The sequence below is a fragment of the Bufo gargarizans genome, chromosome 8 (assembly GCF_014858855.1).
Source record: "Bufo gargarizans isolate SCDJY-AF-19 chromosome 8, ASM1485885v1, whole genome shotgun sequence".
In the NCBI taxonomy this organism is placed as follows: Eukaryota; Metazoa; Chordata; class Amphibia; order Anura; family Bufonidae; genus Bufo; species Bufo gargarizans.
The window spans coordinates 49,657,340-49,679,577 of record NC_058087.1 but is presented as its reverse complement, the minus strand read 5'-3'; the positions used below and the strand labels follow the sequence as shown (position 1 = coordinate 49,679,577).

The window sequence follows — 22,238 nt, the reverse complement described above, 5'->3', positions numbered from 1 at the left end:
ATGTAGCTGCTGCTATTCCTGTTCAGCTGCATTTACTCTAATTCACATGAACAGGAAAAGATGGGCCAACATCTGGTCGGGACCTGGGTGAAAGAACCCGCAGCCTGTGCAGGTGGTGAGGTGCCAACAGCATTGGCAGAGAGAGAGAGGATAAGTACTATGTAAAACATCTTCTCTCCACAGGTTATCACCAAGCGCTCATTAGATGAAATGCCTGGAGACAGGGGCCGACACAGCAGGCAATTATCGGGAACAATCTATTAATTTCCGATAACTGCCTGTTTGTCAGAGGAGGCGAGAGCTGCATTTAAATGCTTCAATCACCTCCTCTGTAGAGGACCAAAAATTCCCTGCTGCGATCAATTGTCCCTACAGAGAATTATTGTTTTGGGGCAGAAGATCACTGTTTAGACTGCACATTCTGCTGCCCATAAATGATTTAGGCGTCAGCATCAGCCGATGAATTAGTTTTTACCAGTTTATCGGGTCATCAGCACCACCTTTGTGTAGGACAATTATCAGGAACGAGCATTCCTAGGAACTTTCCTTCCTGAAAATTGCCTCAGTAATTGGCCCGTGTAAAGGGGACTTTATACTTTACATTTTTCAGAAATTGTATGTATTGTACTGATTGGGAAACTATATCTAGTACTATGATCTAGCACATAGCACAGTCTAAGGCTGGCCATTCAACAAGTGTTTGGCCATCATCCAAACCTCTCAACCCCTTCATACACATGCTCTCTTGATTTGGCCGAGCATGCAGAGATTTTGAATGGCAACAATGGAGTAAAGAAGGTCATACACATCAGATATGTGTCATCCAAACTCAGAGCTCAGCGTGTATGAAGAAATTGGGAGCATCTGAGGTAGTTGTCGGCTGAATGAGCTTTCAGCTGACAGATATCTCAAGTTTATGGCTAGTTTTACAATCAGACACTTCTGGTGGTGGCTTCTATCCCAGAGAACAAATCGATCAGGCAGTTGACATCCATCAGAAGTTGGTGGAGGCCCCCATACACATTAGATCCTTGGCCAGTCCAACCCAAAAATGGGTTTGATTGACATTTTGTGTATGACAGCTTAATACTTTTTTTTAGCCTACTGCATTTCAATCTTGTAGTCTTCCAAGCTTGCTAATCAACTTTGGTTTTACACCTTAATGGATGCAAACCGCTGGTGTCCCTGTGACAGTTTATATCATAGCTTTCATCTGATTTTCAACCTACTCCCCATCTCATCTAATCTTTTTTTTATTTTGACTCAGAATTTTCTCTCCAAGCAATGGTATGGGGAAATATCCAGAGATACTAAGAACTGGAAAATCCTCTTGTCCCTTATCTTCTTTCCTCTCATCTGCTGTGGATTCATATCATTCAGGTATGTATACTTTCTTTAACTTTTAGTTAAATTTACACTATTGCATACTGTAAAAGGTATAATAGATCAGCTACTTATCAGTGTTTTTGCTTTTCAACTCAGGAAAAAACCACAAGATGACAAAAGATCCATTGTGTTAAAGTACTTTGACTTTTTCACGTCTCCTTTTGTGGTCTTCTCCTGGACGGTCATCTTCTATATTGGATTCCTGCTGCTGTTTGCATACGTTCTGCTGATGGATTTCCAACGATCCCCTAATGCTCTTGAGATTGCAGTCTATGTGCTGGTTTTTATCTTGTTTTGTGATGAGATCAGACAGGTACAATACTCTGATGTGTTGGTCTAAGGGTTTAATTGTATGTTTTCTAGAATAGGTGTCACCATTTTTGAGTTCTTTATTTCATGATTATTAGTTACTCCATTTTTTACATTTTTGAATATTTTTTTTGCCAAATAAGGTAAGGGATGCCATGATAGCAAAATAAGAAAACCTTTCTAAAAAAAATATTGAGTAAGGGTGGTGTCACACACAGCTTTTTTGTGGCAGTCTTTGGTGCAGTTTTTTTTTAGCCAAAGCCAGAAGTGGATCCAGCAGGAAGGAGAAGTATAATTTCTTCCATTCCATCTCACATGTGACTTTGGTTAAAATAACTGCATCCAAAAAGCTGAGAGTGACACCACTCTAAAGGGTTGGCCACTTTCTCTAAACATTTAAACATGTGCTGGAGGCAGCACTGCAGTCAGCTTACTAATATATTGTTATCGGGGCACCTGCATCATTGTCCCAAGGCAGCTAAACACTTCTCTATCTACAGATGTACATGAGTGGAGTGAAGTATTTTACTGACCTGTGGAACATTATGGATATCCTGGCCATCTTGTATTTTATTGCTGGGATTGTGTTCAGGTAATTACTTGCCTAAGGTTTGTATTTAGTTCTGGCTTTAGGTAGTTACAAATATTAAAAGGGACACAAATCCATCTAGTTCAATTATCATGTAGTGTTCTTTAAAAGGAAAGCATCATTATGCATCTGTTTTTGTCAGTTCCGTCTGAGATCCGTTATTTTAGAAAGGAGAAAAAGTCCAGCAAGGAGGAATTTTTCTCCCTTTCAAAATAGTGGATCTCTGACGGAACAGACAAAAAAACGGATGCAAAATGGGCATTACGGATGCTCAAAATAAAGGATGTTTTTTTTTTTCTGTTCTTCTGGCAGACCAGAAGAGCAGAAAACTAAATGGTGACGGGAACCAGGCCATATTAATTAGCTAACTTTGCTCCAGAACTTTGGTGCATTTTGGTTAGTAAATCTCCCCCATTATATATTTTTAAATGTATCGAAAGTCAAATTATAAAGTTAAAGTGTGCCTGTATTTTAAAATAACTTTTTGATCTGTCATAACATCCAAGTGCTGAGACCCCCGCCAATTTCTAGAACAAGGAAAAAGAAGTGCTCACACAGAGATTTATCAAGACAGTTCTTTCCTACACCAGTCTTGATCTCATCTGCATTGGAGTGCCACATCTTTGGCTAGGGAGTTTTGTAGGCTACAACTTCTGGTGTAAATGTCCGACAATTTCTGAGTAAATTATATTAAATTCAGTGGGACGCTGAGGCTCTGCCCCTTTGCTAAGCCTCATCTCTTTTTTTCTCCACTTTAGTCTGAAATTATTGGCCCAAATATGGTCTGCCTCATAATTTGCTACTTTTTAACACCACAAATGTGGGGTTAAAGTATTAAAGGGAGTCTTTCACGCAGATTCACCCTATTGACCTAATAACAGTGTTATGTCCACGGCATCCCCCCTATTAAAACAAATTGTTCCTTGCTAGCCGATGCCCAGGCCCCTGGGTCATTTTCTTCCGAAGTCACTCCCCCTCCGCCGCGTCTGCCCGCCCTTAGTCTCTGTTCTAACCTCCCTCCTCCCGTCCGTAATCCCGCATATGCGCACGCTAAATTGCGATGCCCCGGCCCGACAGTGCTCATTCAATGCGCACGCGCCGATATCGCGTTCATCGGCGCATGCACAGGATTACTGACGGGAGGAGGGAGGTTAGAACAGAGACTAAGGGCGGGCAGACGCTGCGGAGAGGGAGTGCCTTCGTATGAAAATTACTCAGAGGCCTGGGCATCGGCCATTGTAACGCTGCCCCTGGGCACCTTCACAGACTCATTTGCATGCGGATTAAAAGTGTTTTTGTCCACAACAATGCTAGCAAGGAACAAAAGGTAAGCACTGTTTTAATAGGGGGGATGCTGTGGACATAACACTGTTATTAGGTTAATAGGGTGAATCTGCGTGAAAGACACCCTTTAATAAGTCTCCCCCATATACTTCAGCAGCAAGAAGAGATAGCTCACTGTGTGAGTGCTTCTTTCTTCTAGTTCGAGCAAATGCTAGGGGTCTCAGCACTCGGATCCTCACCAGTCAAAACCTTTAATATGTCACTGTGACATGTCAAACTTTTTATTTTAGAGCACATGGACACTTTAACCACCACATCTAATAATAGAGCGTTCCATTGGCAGTAACCAGAATCAAAGAAACTTTCTATAAGATGAATGAAGACACACTGGACAGATTTACCATTGAAAATGTGCCCATTTTTGTTGCATTTTGCATAAAAAAACACTGGTGTACATGCTTTGCATCACATTTACCAACAGTTTTTTGTTTTGTTTTTTAATTCTTTTTATTGAAAACAAATAAATAAGATGACAATACAATGTCCAGATAAAACAAGACATATAAGAATGAGCCTCCTATGTCTATACGTCAAGTACAAATAAATCGGTACAGTATTCAGTTGAACGTAAGTCTCAAAAATCTTGTCTGGCTGCACTTTCAATAGAGCAATTATCAAAAACAAAGGAAGGGAAGGAAGCAGGAAAAAGGGGTAGTGGGGTAGGGTGGGCAGGGCTACACTGCTAAAGGACCCAAAGTACCCCGTAGAGAGGATTTGAGATACCAGGAGGTGTACTGAAAAGGTTTGACTAGCTCAGTGAAGTCTGTAGGGTTAAGGTGAGCAATGATGAAAGTCTGCCATTTGCTGAAAAATTTTGAGGCCGAGCACTCCTTGTGTCTTTCTGCCTCCACCCTTTCAAACCCAATCAGAACCTTCAATTCAGAGATCACCACACTAATGTCTGGCATGGTATTTACGAGCCAGCGTTGCAGCAGAACCCGTTTGGCTATCAACTATATGGAATGCAGGATAATCAGGATCTTGGTAGGACGGCCAGACTGATCCTTTTTGAGGCGTATATAGTGAAACACCAAGACCTGAGGCTCCATAGGCATGTCCAAGAGCCAATGTTCCTTAATATAAGACAACACACTGTCCCAGAAGTGAGATACCTTGGCACACGTCCATATGCCATGCCAAAAGTCAGTTGCCGGCACGTTACAGTTAGGACAATGAGTGATGCGATCCGGGAATCGGGGAGAGGCCGGAAAATTTAAACCATAAATTGCGTGGTGCATTATTTTGAAGTATGTTTCTCGCCATGTTTCACTTATCACACACTGGCGGACCTTGCCCCAGCCCTCCAAGATTGTTTCCCCGATCTCATCATCCATGGTAATGTGTTCCCATTTCTTAAATAGAGTGGATGGCTTAGCTTTCGTAAAATTTCCAGAAAGTGCCCTGTATAACCTTGAGTGACACTGTTTGAGGTGAATAACTGAGAATATCATCAAAGGAGATTGTGTCCGCCTCCCTCGATAAATCTCGCAATCTGTGCTTACAAAAACCCAAAATGTGCATAATCAGTGGGAAATGAGAATCTGATAAGGCATACTTTTCCTTCAAGCCATCGCTTCTCCTCCAGGTGCATCAGAGGTTCCACCCCAACTACCCCTCTAGATACCCATAGTGCAGAAAGTCCTGTTTGGTTCCTCTGGGGGAACTCCGGATGTTCCTACAGTGGCATCAACTTAGAAATCGAATGGGACAGGCCAAATGTTTTCCTTATCGCCTTCCAGGCTGCCACGTGTCTCTTAGCAAAATTGAGGTTTTGATGTCTCTGGGAAGCGAAGCCAGATTTGAATGGAGGCAGGCCACTAGATTCCACGCGGCCACTAAAATTTGCTCCAGCTCTCTATTGAAAAAATGGTCTGTATGGTGTACCCAATCAGAAATGTGCCTCAAAAGGCAGGAGAGATTGTACCCTCTTACGTTCGGGAATTTCGTCCCTCCCTCTGGTTTCCAAGACATGAGCTTTGAAAGAGAGATGCGGGGTCGTCGGCCACACCACAAGAAGGTGGTAAACGCCCTATTTAAAACAGTAACATCAGCATGTTTCAATAGAATCGGGAGGGTTTGAAGGGGGTAGAGTAATTTAGAGAAGCTTATCATTTTGATGAGCTGACACCTACCTAGGAGGGACAAGGGAAGCGAATGCCATCTTTTCAGTTCAGATATTATTTTCGCAATAAGGGGTGGGTAATTTAACTGATACAGTGAACCGGGGAGCCTACCGATCTTCAACCCCAGGTAGGTGATATGTCGCTTTATGGTTGTGGGGGAAAAAAACATATGAAGTCCAAAGGTGAGGGTGATTTGTAGTGTGTAACTCTAGGACCTCACTCTTAGAGGAATTGATTTTATAGCCCGAGAAAGACCCAAAACGGTGGAGGAGATTCATCAAGGGGCCCAAATGCTGCTGGGGGGTAGACATAAAGAGCAATAAGTCATCGGCGTATGAAGCCAGTTTGACCTCCTTTTTACCCACTGTAATTCCAAAGGAAAGCTCAGAGTCCTCTAGGAATCTGGCCAGGGGCTCAATAACCAAGTCGAAAAGGAGAGCGGAGAGCAGTTACCCCTGTCTGGTTCCTCTCGGAAGGGGAAAAATGGGGGATAGAAACACTCCCATATGAATTTGTGCAGCGGGGCTTGCATAAAGCCCCTGTAAAAAGGTGCGGATATCCCCAAAAATCTTGAATCTATCCTGCACTGCCCCCAGCCAGTCCCATTGAAGCGAATCAAAAGCTTTTTCTGCATCTAAAGCCAATGGGGGCTGTGTCTGGCTGGGGGCGGAGCCAAACCCAATCAAAGGCTGCTAGCACCTTTCTAATATTTGCCAACCCGGAACAACCCTTTATCAAACCCACTTGCAAGGGACCTATCAGGATGGGCATCAGGAGGCTCAGTCTATCAGCCAAGATCTTAGTCAAAATCTTAAGATCCTGATTGATGAGTGAGATTGTGCGATAGGAGCCTGGGTCCTGCGGGTCTTTATTAGGCTTCAGTATCAATGTAAGCCCCATTAACATGGTCAGGAAAATCGCCCGTACGTAAAAGGTGATTAAAGTATTCAACTAGGGTGAGGGCGAGATGGTCTTGTAACACCTTATAAAATTCTCCTGAAAACCCATCAGGGCCTGGCGCTTATCCATTATGCAAAGAGCGTATAGTGTACAGAATCTCCTCAGCAGATATTTCGGCGTTTAGGATCCCCTGCTGTTCCGCCGTCAAGGACGGTAGCTTGATCGTGGATAAAAAAACTTTCACCCTTTTTCCCTCCTGGAGTGTCCCGATAGAGCCGCTCATAATACTTTCCTAGCAGTTCGTTGATCAGTTTAGGGTTCGTATGCGAAACTCCACCCTCATCCTTTAATGACTGTCACGGAAGGTGTACAGGAAACAAGACAATGCAAAATGAATATATGACTCACTGGATCCAAAACTAAGGAACAAAAGGGAGACCCCTGCATAAGACCTGGCACTCTCCCTGACTGCTCAGCCTATGCAAAAATCCCAATGGTGGATGATCGCATATCCTCGTACCTCGACTATATACCACCTGAACACCCTACAATAGTGAGGGGACACGACCACCGGCTCCCTACACTAGACACGGAGGGAGTCAGGGTCACCTGGGATCCAGCAAACAGAAAATCACAAATAAATGTACAGCACTTATCTTGTAGAAGACTGGAAAATGGGATCAGCATGCACACACACTCCAGGAAGTTGTATAAGCCGCACACTAATGCATTATGGGGAGGAATTTAAAGGGATGCAATCAGTCCAACTACATGACAGCTGAGAGAGGCTAACGAGATGAGGAACTGAAAACCAAAACATAGAAAACTCAAGGAGGAGGTTCTGAAAGGCTTCTGTCAGAGCTTCTCAGCTGTCTGGTTGTGACAATGACGTAATAACAGTGGGAACCCTCCTGCCCCTGGCTTAATTTACTAACATTTTGCCTGACTTGTTCCCAAATCGGAAAAGATCAGTCTGGTACTCTGAGCGATACATGGCCTTCCGCCTATCAACCCACAATTCAAAATTACTTCTAGCTGCAAGCCAGGTATCCTTATGCTGAACCGTGGCCTGCCTGAAGAAAATTAGTGTATGCTAGTCGGAGAGCCGTGCTAGCTTCGTGATATTGCTGGGCAACCACTTTGCGCAAATTACTCACATAACTAATTATCCGACCTCTCAGGACCGCTTTAGCAGTTTCGCAGTGGATCGAAACATCTGATGCACCCGAGGGTTGTCCCCTGGAACTCCAGCCACTAACCTTGCAGAATATCCTTTAAGTTTTCATCTTTGGCCAGGAACGAAGGAAAACGCCACAAAAAATCTGTCCCTCTTGGGTATGTATTCTGCAAATATATGGAAATAGGTGAGTGATCAGAGATACGTAGCTCATGGATCTCAGAGGAGACTACCCTAGAGGACATACAGTTGTAAGACTGGCTATGCAGCTATATAGTGTAGTGGTTAAAGTTCTGGGCTATGATGCAGAAGCTGTGAGTTAAAATCCTGTCACAAACTTTTTCAGAAATAGAGGCTAAATTATATTTATATATATATTTTTTGTAATTGTAAAACATTTATGGCACAAAATAAATGTGTAAATACTAGAAGAAAAAAATATATAAATACAGTTGCAAGAAAAAGTATGTGAACCCTTTGGAATGATATGGATTTCTGCACAAATTGGTCATAAAATGTGATCAAAACAATAGAAAATCACAGTCTGCTTAAACTAATAACACGCAAAGAATTAAATGTTACCATGTTTTTATTGAAAACACCATGTAAACATTCACAGTGCAGGTGGAAAAAGAATGTGAACCCTTGGATTTAATAGCTGGTTGAACCTCCTTTGGCAGCAATAACTTCAACCAAACGTTTCCTGTAGTTGCAGATCAGATGTGCACAAAGTTCAGGAGTAATTCTTGACCATTCCTCTTTACAGAACTGTTTCAGTTCAGCAATATTCTTGGGATGTCTGGTGTTAATCGCTTTCTTGAGGTCATGCCACAGCATATCAATCGGGTTGAGGTCAGGACTCTGACTGGGCCACTCCAGAAGGCGTATTTTCTTCTATTTAAGCCATTCTGTTGTTGATTTACTTCTATGCTTTGGGTCGTTGTCCTGTTGCAACACCCATCTTCTGTTGAGCTTCAGCTGGTGGACAGATGGCCTTAAGTTCTCCTGCAAAATGTCTTGATAAACTTGGGAATTCATTTTTGCTTTGATGATAGCAATCCGTCCAGGCCCTGACGCAGCAAAACAGCCCTAAACCATGATGACCCCCACCACCATACTTCACAGTTGGGATGAGGTTTTGATGTGTGTGTGCTGTGCCTCTTTTTCTCCACACATAGTGTTGTGTGTTTCTTCCAAACAACTTAACTTTGGTTTCATCTGTCCACAGAGTACTTTGCCAGTACTGCTGTGGAACATCCAGGTGCTCTTGTGCAAACTGTAAACGTGCAGCAATGGTTTTTTTGGACAGCAGTGGCTTCCTCTGTGGTATCCTCCCATGAAATCCATTATTGTTTAGTCTTTTACATATCGTAGATTCGCTAACAGGGATGTAAGCATATGCCAGAGACTTTTGTAAGTCTGACACTCTAGGATTCTTCTTCACCTCATTGAGCAGTCTGAGCTGTGCTCTTGTAGTCATCTTTACAGGATGGACACTCCTAGGCAGAGTAGCAGCAGTGCTGAACTTTCTCCATTTATAGATAATTTGTCTTACCGTGGACTGATGAACAGCAAGGCTTTTGGAGATACTTTTATAACCCTTTCCAGCTTTATGCAAGTCAACAATTCTTAATCGTCTTCTGAGAGCTCTTTTGTGCGAGGCATAGTTCACATCAGGCAATGCTTCTTGTGAAAAGCAAACCCAGAACTGGTGTATGTTTTTATAGGGCAGGGCAGCTGTAACCAACACCTCCAATCTCATCTCATTGATTGGACTCCAGTTGGCTGACACCTCACTCTAATTAGCTCTTGGAGATGTCATTAGTCTAGGGGTTCACATACTTTTTCCACCTGCACTGTGAATGTATACATGGTGTGTTCAATAAAAACATGGTAACATTTAATTATTTGTGTGTTATTAGTTTAAGCAGACTGTGATTGTCTATTGTTGTGACTTAGATGAAGATCAGATCACATTTTATGACCAATTTGTGCAGAAATCCATATCATTCCAAAGGGTTCACATACTTTTTCTTGCAACTGTATGTGAAGACACAAAAAGATAATCTATTCGAGACCAAGCATTGTGTGCAAGGGAAAAGTGCATATATTCCCTATCATCAGGGTGTAGGGAACGCCAGGTATCATATAGGCCCGTTGAGGCCAGAAAAGGTTGTAAGACCCTGTCAGAGTCTCAGCGCACCCTCAGCCCCCTCAGCTCTTTTCCGGTCTTCCAGAACAGAGGCAACTGAATTAAAGTCGCCACCCATAATCCTATTAGGAGTCCTGTCCGTGTGCAGTCTGTTCTCTAGAAGAGCGTAAAAAAGTGTGTTGTTATCATTTGGGGCATAGACATTGTGAATACTATATGAAGCTCCTTCAAATTCAAACAGCAACCTATGCCATCTACCCTCAATATCATGGGATTCCGAGATCACCGTTCCCGAAAAGTGCTTGTGGAGCAGTGTAAGCACTCATGCCCTGCCCTCTCTGGCCGAGGATCCATAAACAGAGCCCACCCAAAACTTCTTTAATCGAAAGAAATCCTTTTCATACAGATGGGTCTCCTGTAGGAGAACGGTCAGGCTGCAAACGTTTTAAATGTCGCAAACTTTTGGAACGTTTCTGCGGTGAGCGCAGCCCCTTGATGTTCCAGGAAATGATCCTCATTATAACTCTAGTGACCACGGAAACCCAGGCAGAGAGAGCAACGGGTGGGTAGGGAAGAAGGAAGGGAGGAAAGGGGGGACGAACACCATAAACAGAGCAACTAACAATAACACTGCTTGTAAATACTGCAGGTCATACCCGCCAGGCACCAAGGCTAGATCACGTTTGCCTACCCTAAATTTGGGTGTTGACTTCTCTTTTTTCTGCCATGGCGGAACTCCCTAATACACTGCCTAATAATAACAACTAGTGAAGCTAGATTATCTAACCCATGTAGACTAGAAAACTCCTGGCTACAAACAAGAATGTGTTCCATGTAGATACCAGACAAAACAATAGCTGATTTTAGGGAGACCAGCTACAGAAAACACTGTGGAGCCTCATTTAAGAGTCTCGACACAGCAATCCGAAGTGCAAAGCTCCCTGGGAAACAGTAATATGCAAAATAACAGTGGAGCCCCAGTTATGGGTCTTCAACACAGTGAAAGCCAGATGTCCCTCAAAGGAAGGAAAAGTAGATACAAGGAGAGGTAAGGCACACTCAGGTTAGAGTGCTGCCACGACGGCCCAGAGGTTAATGCAGTAGTCCCCGAGGTTTACTCCTACTTAAGTCCAGGGCGCTTCATCGTTTACTTTTGGAACGCCTTCCTGAGCCGTCCCATGAGCGGCCTCTCTGCCGACGAGCCATTGGTTCCACTGACAACCTCGGTGCAGACCGCTGAGGAGAGAGGGCGACGTCATGCGACTCCGAGTCCAGAATCCCGCTGATGGCCTCTTCTGCCTCAGAATGGGATCGAAAAGTGACTGTGCCTCCCTGGGTGCGGTGGATCCTCAGCACCGCCTGAAAAAGAAGTTGAAAGCGAATGTTCTTATGATAAAGCTTGGTACAAATAGGGCTAAAAGCCTTAAGTATTTTCGCCAAATCTGCCGAAAAGTCCTCAAAGAGCAAAATTCTGTGGCCTCTAAGAGAGATCAGGTGCTGCCTCCTGCGAAAGCTGCGAAGCATGACCACCTTGTCGTTAAAGTCCAAGAGCTTAAATATAACTTGACGCAGTCGTCCTTCTACATTATGAGGAGACATTGCAATAGAATCTCTGGGCAGGACTTTGTTCGGGCCTACCCTGTGTTCCACCCTGCATAAGAAATGAAGACCGAGGGCTTCTGGCAGTTCTCGTTCACATAAGTCCAGGAGCTCTGGATGTTTGATAGATTTAGGTATTCCCACCACCCTCAGGTTATTGCAGCGGGACCTATTCTCTAGGTCATCAACCTTGGAGCGCAAGTAGTCCGAAGCATGCTGTTGCGATTGAATAGAGTCCCCAACTTGCTGCTGGAGAGAGCGCAGCTCCCTTACTAAATTTCCTACTTGAAGGCTGGTCTGGCTGACCTCCTCCCTCAGAGAGTTAAAAGAGGCCATTATGGTGGTCTCCAATATCTTTTGGATGTCCGGCATAATGCGCAGCGCCACTTCTATGGCCAGCTTTTTATAATCCAAAGGGTCAGGGCTTCCCATGAGTCACACCGCCCTGAAAGTTCTGGGAGCTCTCATCTTGAAACAGCAGCGGCTGGCTGCCATCTTTGCCGCGTCCTGGGAGGCTGATAGTTGTGCACCTGTGGGTATCTGGCTGCTCCGCAGGAGATAGCGGTCCATCGGCGTCCAGGAGCTGGTAAGCAATGTCCGCCTCACGTCCCTCGGGGGTTACGGCTGTCTCCCTGCGCCACAAAATGATCTACAGAGTCGGTGGTAAGAGGGAGCTCCGAGCGCTGCTACTTCACATGGCAGCGCCGGAAATGGAAGCCTTTACCAACTGTTTTACAGTTTGCTAAGTATTTTATGCCTCACTCAAAAAAGAGGCATGGCTTAATTGAAAATGGGTGTGGTTTATCAAGACAGGGGTATGGCTTAAAATGCCCAAATTATGGTACGTATTTGGAATAAAACTATGCCAACTTTTAAGTAGTGCAATCTTAAACTAGGCAGTTTTTTGGAGCATGGGCACATTTTTTTTGCTGCTCAAGACAGAATTCAAGTGTAAATCTGGTGCAGGATACTCAAAATTTATAAAGGTCCATGCACCAGCATAGTAAACTTGTCTAATATTAAGACTGTGATTTGTATTGTTAGACAGTGTAAAGTATGACACTCTTAGTGCAGTGGCCGGGATTGGGGTGGAACTAACGCTACACTGTGTCCCCCAGACACTGTCGAGGTGTCACCATGTGTCCCTGCTCTCTGGAAGATGTGGTAAGGCATGGTCAACCTCAATGGGAATTAAGTCTAGAAAGCCAGGGTCTGCAGTAAACAGTGTGCTTCTTTACTGAAGGTACTCAAGTGCAAAACAGGTAAGGCACTGAGCTGGCTTCTCCTGTCTCCTTCCTGGTAGAAGGTTTGATGCTGAAGAAAGGCCTGAGCTAGCTTTCTCTCTCTCTCTTAGAAGGCTAGTACCCTGGCAAAAGGCTGGTTGACCAGCATCTGTGGCAAAGTTGTCAAGCTGGCTCTCTGGTCAACAGCTGGTAACCCGGGGTCTGTGGCTCAGCATTCCCATCTCAGCATCTACTTTGGTCACTCATGTAGCCTAACAGAGTCTTTCCTACTAAACACTGATCCATAGCTGTACACAACAAATGTCTCTAACTGTTCTCCTTATATACAGTTTCTAGCTGAAATAGAACCTTCTAATGGGAGATGTGGAGTGGAGAAGCACAGCCTTAACACAAACATTTTTACAGTTTCTGTCTATCTTAGACAGAGATTTAATGCAAGTGTATGGGAATAAATAAGCAAGTCTTCAGACAAAAAGAACAGAGCCAAACCAGACAGCCAGAAGGTCAGTGTGTCTTTTTGGTCCTTCAAAACTTTGCGTAGGTAAAAAGTTATAATGTCTCAGTATTAGCTGGCTGTGCAGTGCAGTGCAGTTATAGTGTAATAGTGCAAATGAACAGGATATATTACAATAAATCAATATAAGTGCAGTGCAACAATATGAAATGGTGTGCACACAACAGCAGAAATCACAGTGCAAGTTAACCCTTCTAAGTGCAATACAGTAGGGAGTTGATGGCTTTGCATAGTACTGTAGCAATAGGAGCAAATGTCCACAGTCCAAAGTACCCTTACTCCAGGGCACTACATTAATCTGCCTCATTGAGTGAGTTGTCACCTATTGCCAATGTAGACCTATATAAAGTTATACAGCTAAGTAGTAGAAATCTGCAAGTTTTGAGGTGGAGGAACATTAATAGATTAGGATCTGGCGGTAGTTATAGATCATAGGCCAGCTGGATGCTTTCTTGTATTGTTAAAGCAGAACACTCAGACAGATGCATCAATTTACCACTTGGATCCATAAGCAAAACATCAACTTGAATATTTTTCACTCAATTTTACCACTGTCATTAAGTACAATATGTGATGAGAGAAATATCTCAGAATGGCCTGGATAAGTAAAAGCGTTTTAAATTTATTACCACATAAAGTGACACATGTCAGATTTGCTAAAAATGGCCTGGGCAGAAAGGTGAAAAATGGCTTGGTCCTGAAAGGGTTAAACAGCCACAGAAAAAGTTGCAATGTGAGTAGGAGGGTGGAGTAGGAAAACTGGAGGAGTTTTTCTACAGGGTGGGCCATTTATATGGATACACCTTAATAAAATGGGAATGGTTGGTGATATTAACTTCCTGTTTGTGGCACATTAGTATATGTGAGGGGGGAAAATTTTCAAGATGGGTGGTGACCATGGCGGCCATTTTGAAGTCGGCCATTTTGAATCCAACTTTAGTTTTTTCAATAGGAAGAGGGTCATGTGACACATCAAACTTATTGGGAATTTCACAAGTAAAACAATGGTGTGCTTGGTTTTAAAGTAACTTTATTCTTTCATGAGTTATTTACAAGTTTCTGACCACTTATAAAATGTGTTCAATGTGCTGCCCATTGTGTTGGATTGTCAATGCAACCCTCTTCTCCCACTCTTCACACACTGACAGCAACACCGCAGGAGAAATGCTAGGACAGGCTTCCAGTATCCGTAGTTTCAGGTGCTGCACATCTCGTATCTTCACAGTATATGCTAATATACTAATGTTACACAAACAGGAAGTTAATATCACCAACCATTCCCATTTTATTAAGGTGTATCCATATAAATGACCCACCCTGTAGACAAAAGTGTTAGGCTAAAATAGATTTATCAAACAACCTGCTATGTTTGATGCTTTAGGAGAGAGGGCGCCCATTCTGGAGATAGTAGTGGGCCCCAGAGTTGCGTTATACCATTGGAACTATTATTGCTTTACATTCATGTATTTCCATCCATAGAAACACTCTGTTAATATCGTTTTCACGCATGGTTGCTAAGATGAAAGTCTATTCACATCAGCGCAGCCTCAAGCAAAACTGACTTCATATATTCCCCCCATGATAAATTTCCCCCAATGTATTTACAGTATACCACACAGTGAATTCCATAACCCAATACCTATTTCTGGAATTGCTTATTTTCCAATTCTCCTCAAACCCCAAATAGGGGTTTTCTGGGATTTACTATGGTTTTAACAGATATGCTCATGTAGTTGCTTACCTCATGTACATATTCCTCAAGCTTTTTCTTTTCAATTTGGATTCCCGTTTCACCATGTAAACGCATCACTCTGGTTGGTTTCCATCGTGTAGGCAGCACTTCCTGTTGCTGTATCCAACCAAACCCATGATGCATGTCTTTTTTTTTTTTCCAGCACCGCACCGAACAACAGCTAGTTAGTTTATAGCTCTGCCACCCAGCTGGTTACATAGACATTCCCCCTAACACTAAAGAGATCAATAAATAGAAATGAACACTGCCCCATGAGTGAAAAACAATCCACTGGAGCTGCACTCTAGACTTGTGAACTTTGGGAGTTCCGAAAAAAGCAGAACGACTGTGCTCAGCTATTTTCAAAAGTCCCATATAAGGCTTCTTTCACATTAGCTTCAGGCTTATACAGCAGGCTGTTCCGGCAGCACGCTGCGCTTTTTTGTCCGGCCGCCTCTCGGTATATTTGTCGTGCTGCGGCCGCATGCATATCCCGCCCATCCCCATTATAGTTAATGGGTCCAGGCCGGACTTCCGGCAGCACACGTGTGCAAGCGTTAGTACGGATCTGGCAGGCTGTTCCCCTGCAGGAACAGCCTGCTGGACAAGCCTAACGCTAATGTGAAAGAAGCCTAAGTGAATGGAGAACGCACCTCGTACACACGACCGCCTCGCCATTCACCGCTATAGGACTTCTGGAAATAACTGAGCCGATGCTCAGCTATTTTCTGAACTTCCATAGTGGTGAATGGAGCGTGGCCACGCTTGCACGGTGTGCTCTCCTTTGCTTTAGGAGGGAGGGGGCCCATTCTGGAGATAGTAGTGGGCCCCAGAGTTGCGTTATACCATTGGAACTATTATTGCTTTACATTCATGTATTTCCATCCATAGAAACACTCTGTTAATATCGTTTGTTTTCCAGAGATGATCTTGTAAGACTAAGCTTAATTTAGTTTTTGAGGAGTCGATACAGAAAAAAATGTTTTGGCACTTTTTTGTTATTTTTTTTTATTTTTGCCAATGGCATTCACGCTGAGCACTAAATCACCTGTTAAACCAACTCTTCAGGTAATTACAATCATGAGGAAACCAAATACTAGATGTACCCAAAAAACAGGCTGTGTGTAAATATAGCTGTGGGGTCCTTTCTAGGCCCCAGGTGCTGACTCCACTGGGGTCCCTGATTACATGACTTGGAAGCCTGGATACAGGTGAGACCAGCTGGGATCAGAGGTTCCTTAGCATAACTTTTCTTCTGTCTGATGTTATATTCTCTCCCTCCAGAATGCAAAGCAATAGCCCCAGCTCTCTTTATACTGGAAGGGTCATTTTTTGCCTGGATTATATTATTTTCACTGTCCGCCTCATCCACATCTTCACTGTCAGTCGAAACCTTGGACCAAAGATTATTATGCTTCAAAGAATGGTAAGAAGAAAATGTCAGAATAAAACATGTATAGTATAGATATTAATGGGGTCATTTATTAGGATGGGTCTTAATAACCCATGTATAGCTGGCGATGGATCTGCGAAGTTATGAAGAGGCGCCAGCCTCTACATAACTTTGACGGATCCAGCGCCAGTCTAAATGTAAGCTAGCTTCCTTGCTGACTTACATTTAGACCATTTTCTACGCCTAAAATAGGTGTAGAAAATGATGACTGAGAGGGGCCTGCCAGCCTGCCAGCCCTTCCCTGCCATGAGCAAGGAAAAGTCGCAGCAGATTTAGCCACATATAACCTTTGTGCTGCAATCTGCATCAGAAATACACCTAATTTAGGCATATTTCTTGTAGTAAATAACCCCCTAATTGTTTGTTTCTTTTAAACTAAGGCTGGGTTCACACGGGCAAGAATTCCGCACGGGTGCAATGCGTGAGTTGAACACATTGCACCCGCACTGAATCCGGACCCATTCATTTCTACGGGGCTGTGCACATGAGCGGTGATTTTCACACATCACTTGTGAGTTGCGTGAAAATTGCAGCATGCTCTATATTGTGCGTTTTTCACGCAACGCAGGCCCATAGAAGTGAATGGGGATGCGTGAAAAACTCAAGCACCTGCAAGCAAGTGCGGATACAGTGCGATTTTCACGCATGGTTGCTAAGATGAAAGTCTATTCACTGTATTATTTTCCCTTGTAACATGGTTATAAGGGAAAATAATTAAAGATGTCCCGAACTAGTGAATAGTTCCCGGTGAACATAGCTTGTTCGCGTTCGCCGCGGCGGGCGAACATATGCGATGTTCGGTCTGCCCCCTATTCGTCATCATTGTGTAAACTTTGACCCTGTACCTCACAGTCAGCAGACACATTCCAGCCAATCAGCAGCAGACCCGCCCACCTCCAGGACAGCATCCATTTTAGATTCATTCAGAAGCTGCAGTGTCACAAATTTGACTAAGTTGTACTCGCAATGCGATTAATACAGGTTATATTAATTGCATTGCGAATTCAACTTAGAGCTGGGTTCCTAATGGTTTTTGTATTGCTAGAATATAACGAAGATTGAGAATATAGTGCTATAGTCGTTATATTCATCAATTCTAGCAATACAACCATTAGGAACTCAGATCTAAGTTGTAATCGCATTGCGATTTCAACTTAGAGCTGGGTTCCTAATGACCCTGTACCTCACAGTCAGCAGACACATTCCAGCCAATCATCAGCAGCAGACCATCCCTCCCAGACCCTCCCACCTCCTGGACAGCATCCATTTTAGATTCATTCGGAAGCTGCATTCTTAGTGAGAGGAGGGACAGTGTAGCTGCTGCTGATTTAATAGGGAAATCAGAGCTTTCGGATTCGGCCCGCCGGCCGCCGAAAAAGTGCAGGCACATCTTAAAGCGGCCCCAGGGGCCAGTCCGGCCCTGTCGGCATCCAACCTTGTGCAAATGGGGTCTTTCATGCTGCCGTGCCTGTTGAGGGACCCTCGTATAAAAAGGCTGAAGGAGAATGACCTGTACTGGGTGGCCACGCTACTAGACTCCCGGTATAAGCAGAAAGTGCCTGAAATATTACCGAATTACCAGAAGTCGGAAAGGATGCAGCAGTTCCGAAATAAATTAAAAAGTATGCTTTACACAGCGTATAAGGGTGATGTCACAGCACAATGGGAATCTAACAGGGGAAGAGGTGAAAGTAATCCTCCTCCTCCCACGACTACGCCGGCAAAGACAGGACACTTTACAGACGTGTTGTTGATGGAGGACATGCAGAGCCTTTTAAGTCCTACGCATCGCCACAGCCCTTCGGGGTCCACCCTCAGAGAATGACTCAACCGACAGGTAGCAGACTACCTCACCTTAACTGCAGATATCGACACTCTGAGGAGCGATGAACCCCTTCACTACTGGGTGTGCAGGCTTGACCTGTGGCCTGAGCTATCCCAATTTGCGATAGAACTTCTGGCCTGCCCCGCTTCAAGTGTCCTGTCAGAAAGGACCTTCAGTGCAGCAGGAGGTATTGTCACTGAGAAGAGAAGTCGCCTAGGTCAAAAAAGTCTAGATTACCTCACCTTTATTAAGATGAATGAGGGATGGATCCCGAAGGGACTGACAGTGGGCGATACATTCGACTAAAAATGGCCTGATGAGATGAGCTGCCTTGGGCTAAAAATGGTCCACGCTTCTGTATTTTATCTCTGAATGCCTCTGGATGACTTGCGTGACTTATCCGCCACCAACTAGGGTTCAAGCCGCAATGTTTTAGGGCACTTTCTGCCTGGGAAACATCAATTTTTCTGGCCGCTGCTACAGCAGCGCCTGCAACAATACCTAATTTTTTAGGCATGTGTACATGCCTAATTTTTCTAGCCTCTGGTGCTGCACTGTGGCTTCAAAAACCAAAAAAAAAAAGGCACATACATGTGTCAATTCCCCTTCATGATCGTTACCTTGTTGTGGTGGAGGGGCTTGCGTATCACAATGAAGCGACCACCTCTATGAGTGTGTTGGCAATGGCAATGTTGGCACACCCCAGATGATAAGGTCGTTGCTTCATTGTGAACAGACCAAAAGCGATCGGCTGGATAATTTTGCATAGAAAAAACATTAATTTTCTTTGTGATCATCTAAGGTGATCATTAAAGCCTACTAGGTCAACAATGGGCCCACATTGGAGGAGGTGAGTAAAATTTTTTTTTATTTTTTAACCCTCCATTGACCTTCTACTAAGCATTCTGTATTAAAGAATGCTATTATTGTCCCTTATAACCATGTTATAAGGGAAAATAATTACATCTACACAACCTTGAACCCAAACCTGAAATTCAGTGAAGAGGTTCAGGTCTGGGTACTACATTCAGTTTTTTATCACGCGCGTGCAAAACGCATTGCACCCGCACGATAAAAACTGAACAACTGAACGCAATCGCTGTCAAAACTGACTGAAATTGCGTACCAACTCGCGTAATGCACCCGGGACGCATCCTGAGCCAAAACATGACGCCCGTGTGAACCCAGCCTAATATTCACTGCTAAATCGGTCTTCAGAGACCAGGACAGACTGCAGCCTTACTGAAGAATCAGATTACTGCTGCTGCAGATAGAAGCCTATGGAGAGGGGAGGTGGAGGAGTGATCTTCAGTGACAGGGGCTGAGGCAGGGAAACACTGACATGCTTCAGCAGCTAATATGAGGTGTTATATCTGACCCCAAGTGTTTTATTCACATCAGTACTGTCCATTACGGTACTTGTCTATAACGACTTTAATGGTACCTCTGAGTGAGAGTTATGGAGCTGAATCTTCCCCTATCTTTGTGTTGTGTATGGGAGACATCTTAGCAGTCAGTCTCTGTCCATTAGCTCAGAGGGAACTAAGAATTATAGATGGAACCTACAGTGCAGAGGCCAGAACTACTAAAAATAGTAGATGCAAGTCATCTAATGACCAAAAATAATACTACTCCTTATCACACACACTTATTTTACCATTGGCTTATTTTTATGTCACCAGAAAGTGTAGGTATGCTTTTAAAATAAAGTCCACCCCAGCCCGTGGTACCTGTGGATAAATCCATACTCTGTTATGGCTCCCTGGATCCTTGGCTCTATTTATTGGGCTCCCACTCCCAGTCTGTAAACTTCCAGATGAGTAGAGTCACGTGCACTGTTACAGCCAATGGCTGGCCTCAGTGGTGATGTGTCTTCAAGAACCATGTGATCCAGCCAGGAGTTTCAGGGGGTTGGACCCGTTGATTACCATATTGGCTTAATTTCAAAAGGGGTTGTCAGAATTATTAATGAAGGTTTATACATAATTTTAAAGAGCAATTTAATATGCATTTCCCATAAATGGGAAGCACTAGCTAAAAAACATGCAAAACAAGTTCTTTTAACCCCTTCAAGATACAATTTTGAAAATTATGTTTTAGATTTTTCCTCCTCGACTTCCAAGGGCCATCATTTTATTCATTTTTTTTATATAGTTGATATACTCATATCAGGGCATGTTTTTGCACTTTTGCATCATTTGTACATAGAACATTGAACATAGAATGTGTCGGCAGATAAGAACCATTTGGCCCATCTAGTCTTCCCAATATACTGAATACTATGAATAGCCCTTGGCCCTATCTTATATGAAGGATGGCCTTATGCCTATCCCATGCATGCTTAAACTCCTTCACTGTATTTGCAGCTACCACTTCTACAGGATGGCTATTCCATGCATCCACTACTCTCTCAGTAAAGTAATACTTCCTGATATTACTTTTAAACCTTTGCCCCTCTAATTTAAAACCATTTTCTCTTGTAGCAGTTTTTCTTCTTTTAAATATTCTTTCCTCTTTTACCTTGTTGATTCCCTTTATGTATTTAAAAGTTTCTATCATATCCCCTCTGTCTCATCTTTCTTCCAAGCTATACATGTTAAGGTCCTTTAATCTTTCCTGGTAAGTTTTATCCTGCAATCCATGTACTAGTTTAGTAGCTCTTCTCTGAACTCTCTCCAAAGTATCAATATCCTTCTGGAGATATGGTCTCCAGTACAGAGCACAATACTCCAAATGAGATCTCACTAGTGCTCTGTAGAGCGGCATGAGCACCTCCCTCTTTCTACTGGTAATGCCTCTCCCTATACACCCGAGCATTCTGCTAGCATTTTCTGCTGATCTATGACATTGTCTGCCTACCTTTAAGTCTTCTGAAATAATGACCCCTAAATACCTTTCCTCAGATACTGAGGTTAGGACTGTATCACTGATTTTATATTCTGCTCTTGGGTTTTTACGCCCCAGGTGCATTATCTTGCACTTAGCAACATTCAATTTTAGTTGCCAGATTTTTGACCATTCCTCTAGTTTTCCTAAATCCTTTTCCATTTGGTGTATCCCTCCAGGAACATCAACCCTGTTACAAATCTTTGTGTCATCAGCAAAAAGACACACCTTACCATCGAGGCCTTCTGCAATTTCGCTGATAAAGATATTAAACAATATGGGTCCCAGAACAGATCCCTGAGGTACCCCACTGGTAACAAGACCATGGTCTGAATATACTCTATTGACTACAATCCTCTGTTGTCTATCCATCAGCCACTGCCTAATCCATTCAACAATATGGGAGTCCAAGCTCAAAGACTGCAATTTATTGATAAGCCTTTTATGTGGGACAGTATCAAAAGCCTTACTACTGCACCTCCGCCATATATTATTAGTTTGGCATGATCTCCCTGAAGTAAACCCATGCTGTTTTTCATCTTTCAATCCATGGGATCTTAGATGTTCCACAATCCTCTCCTTAAGTATGGTTTCCATTAATTTCCCCACTATTGATGTCAGGCTTACTGGCCTATAGTTGCCCGATTCCTCCCTACTACCTTTCTTGTGAATGGGCACAACATTTGCAAATTTACAATCTACTGGGATGACTCCTGTTACCAGTGATTGGTTAAATAAATCTGTTAATGGTTTTGCTAGTTCACTGCTAAGCTCTTTTAATAGCTTTGGGTGTATCCCACCAGGCCCCTGTGACTTATTTCTATTTATTTTGCACAGTTTAATGGCAAAACAAATACCGTATACGTTTTTGTTTGGTGGAAAAAACACGCAATTCTGCCATTGTAACTAATAACTTTTTAAAAAATTTGTCCACCAATGGAGGTGTGTGAGGGCTCTTTTTTGCGGTATCAGCTTTTGTTCTTAATGGTATAATTTTGAGGATCA

At 43.3% G+C, this 22,238-nt stretch overlaps 1 protein-coding gene across 1 annotated transcript in view; it reads left to right on the top strand.

Moving 5' to 3' along the window:
- Positions 1 to 22,238, top strand: part of TRPM8 (transient receptor potential cation channel subfamily M member 8) — a 122,888-nt gene that overhangs the window by 68,331 nt on the left and 32,319 nt on the right. Inside the window, exons 16-19 of the mRNA XM_044304234.1 lie at positions 1,268 to 1,380; positions 1,483 to 1,699; positions 2,196 to 2,287; positions 16,354 to 16,495. Of these exons, the coding sequence (XP_044160169.1) occupies positions 1,268 to 1,380; positions 1,483 to 1,699; positions 2,196 to 2,287; positions 16,354 to 16,495 (564 nt within the window). The remainder of the gene's footprint in view (positions 1 to 1,267; positions 1,381 to 1,482; positions 1,700 to 2,195; positions 2,288 to 16,353; positions 16,496 to 22,238) is intronic.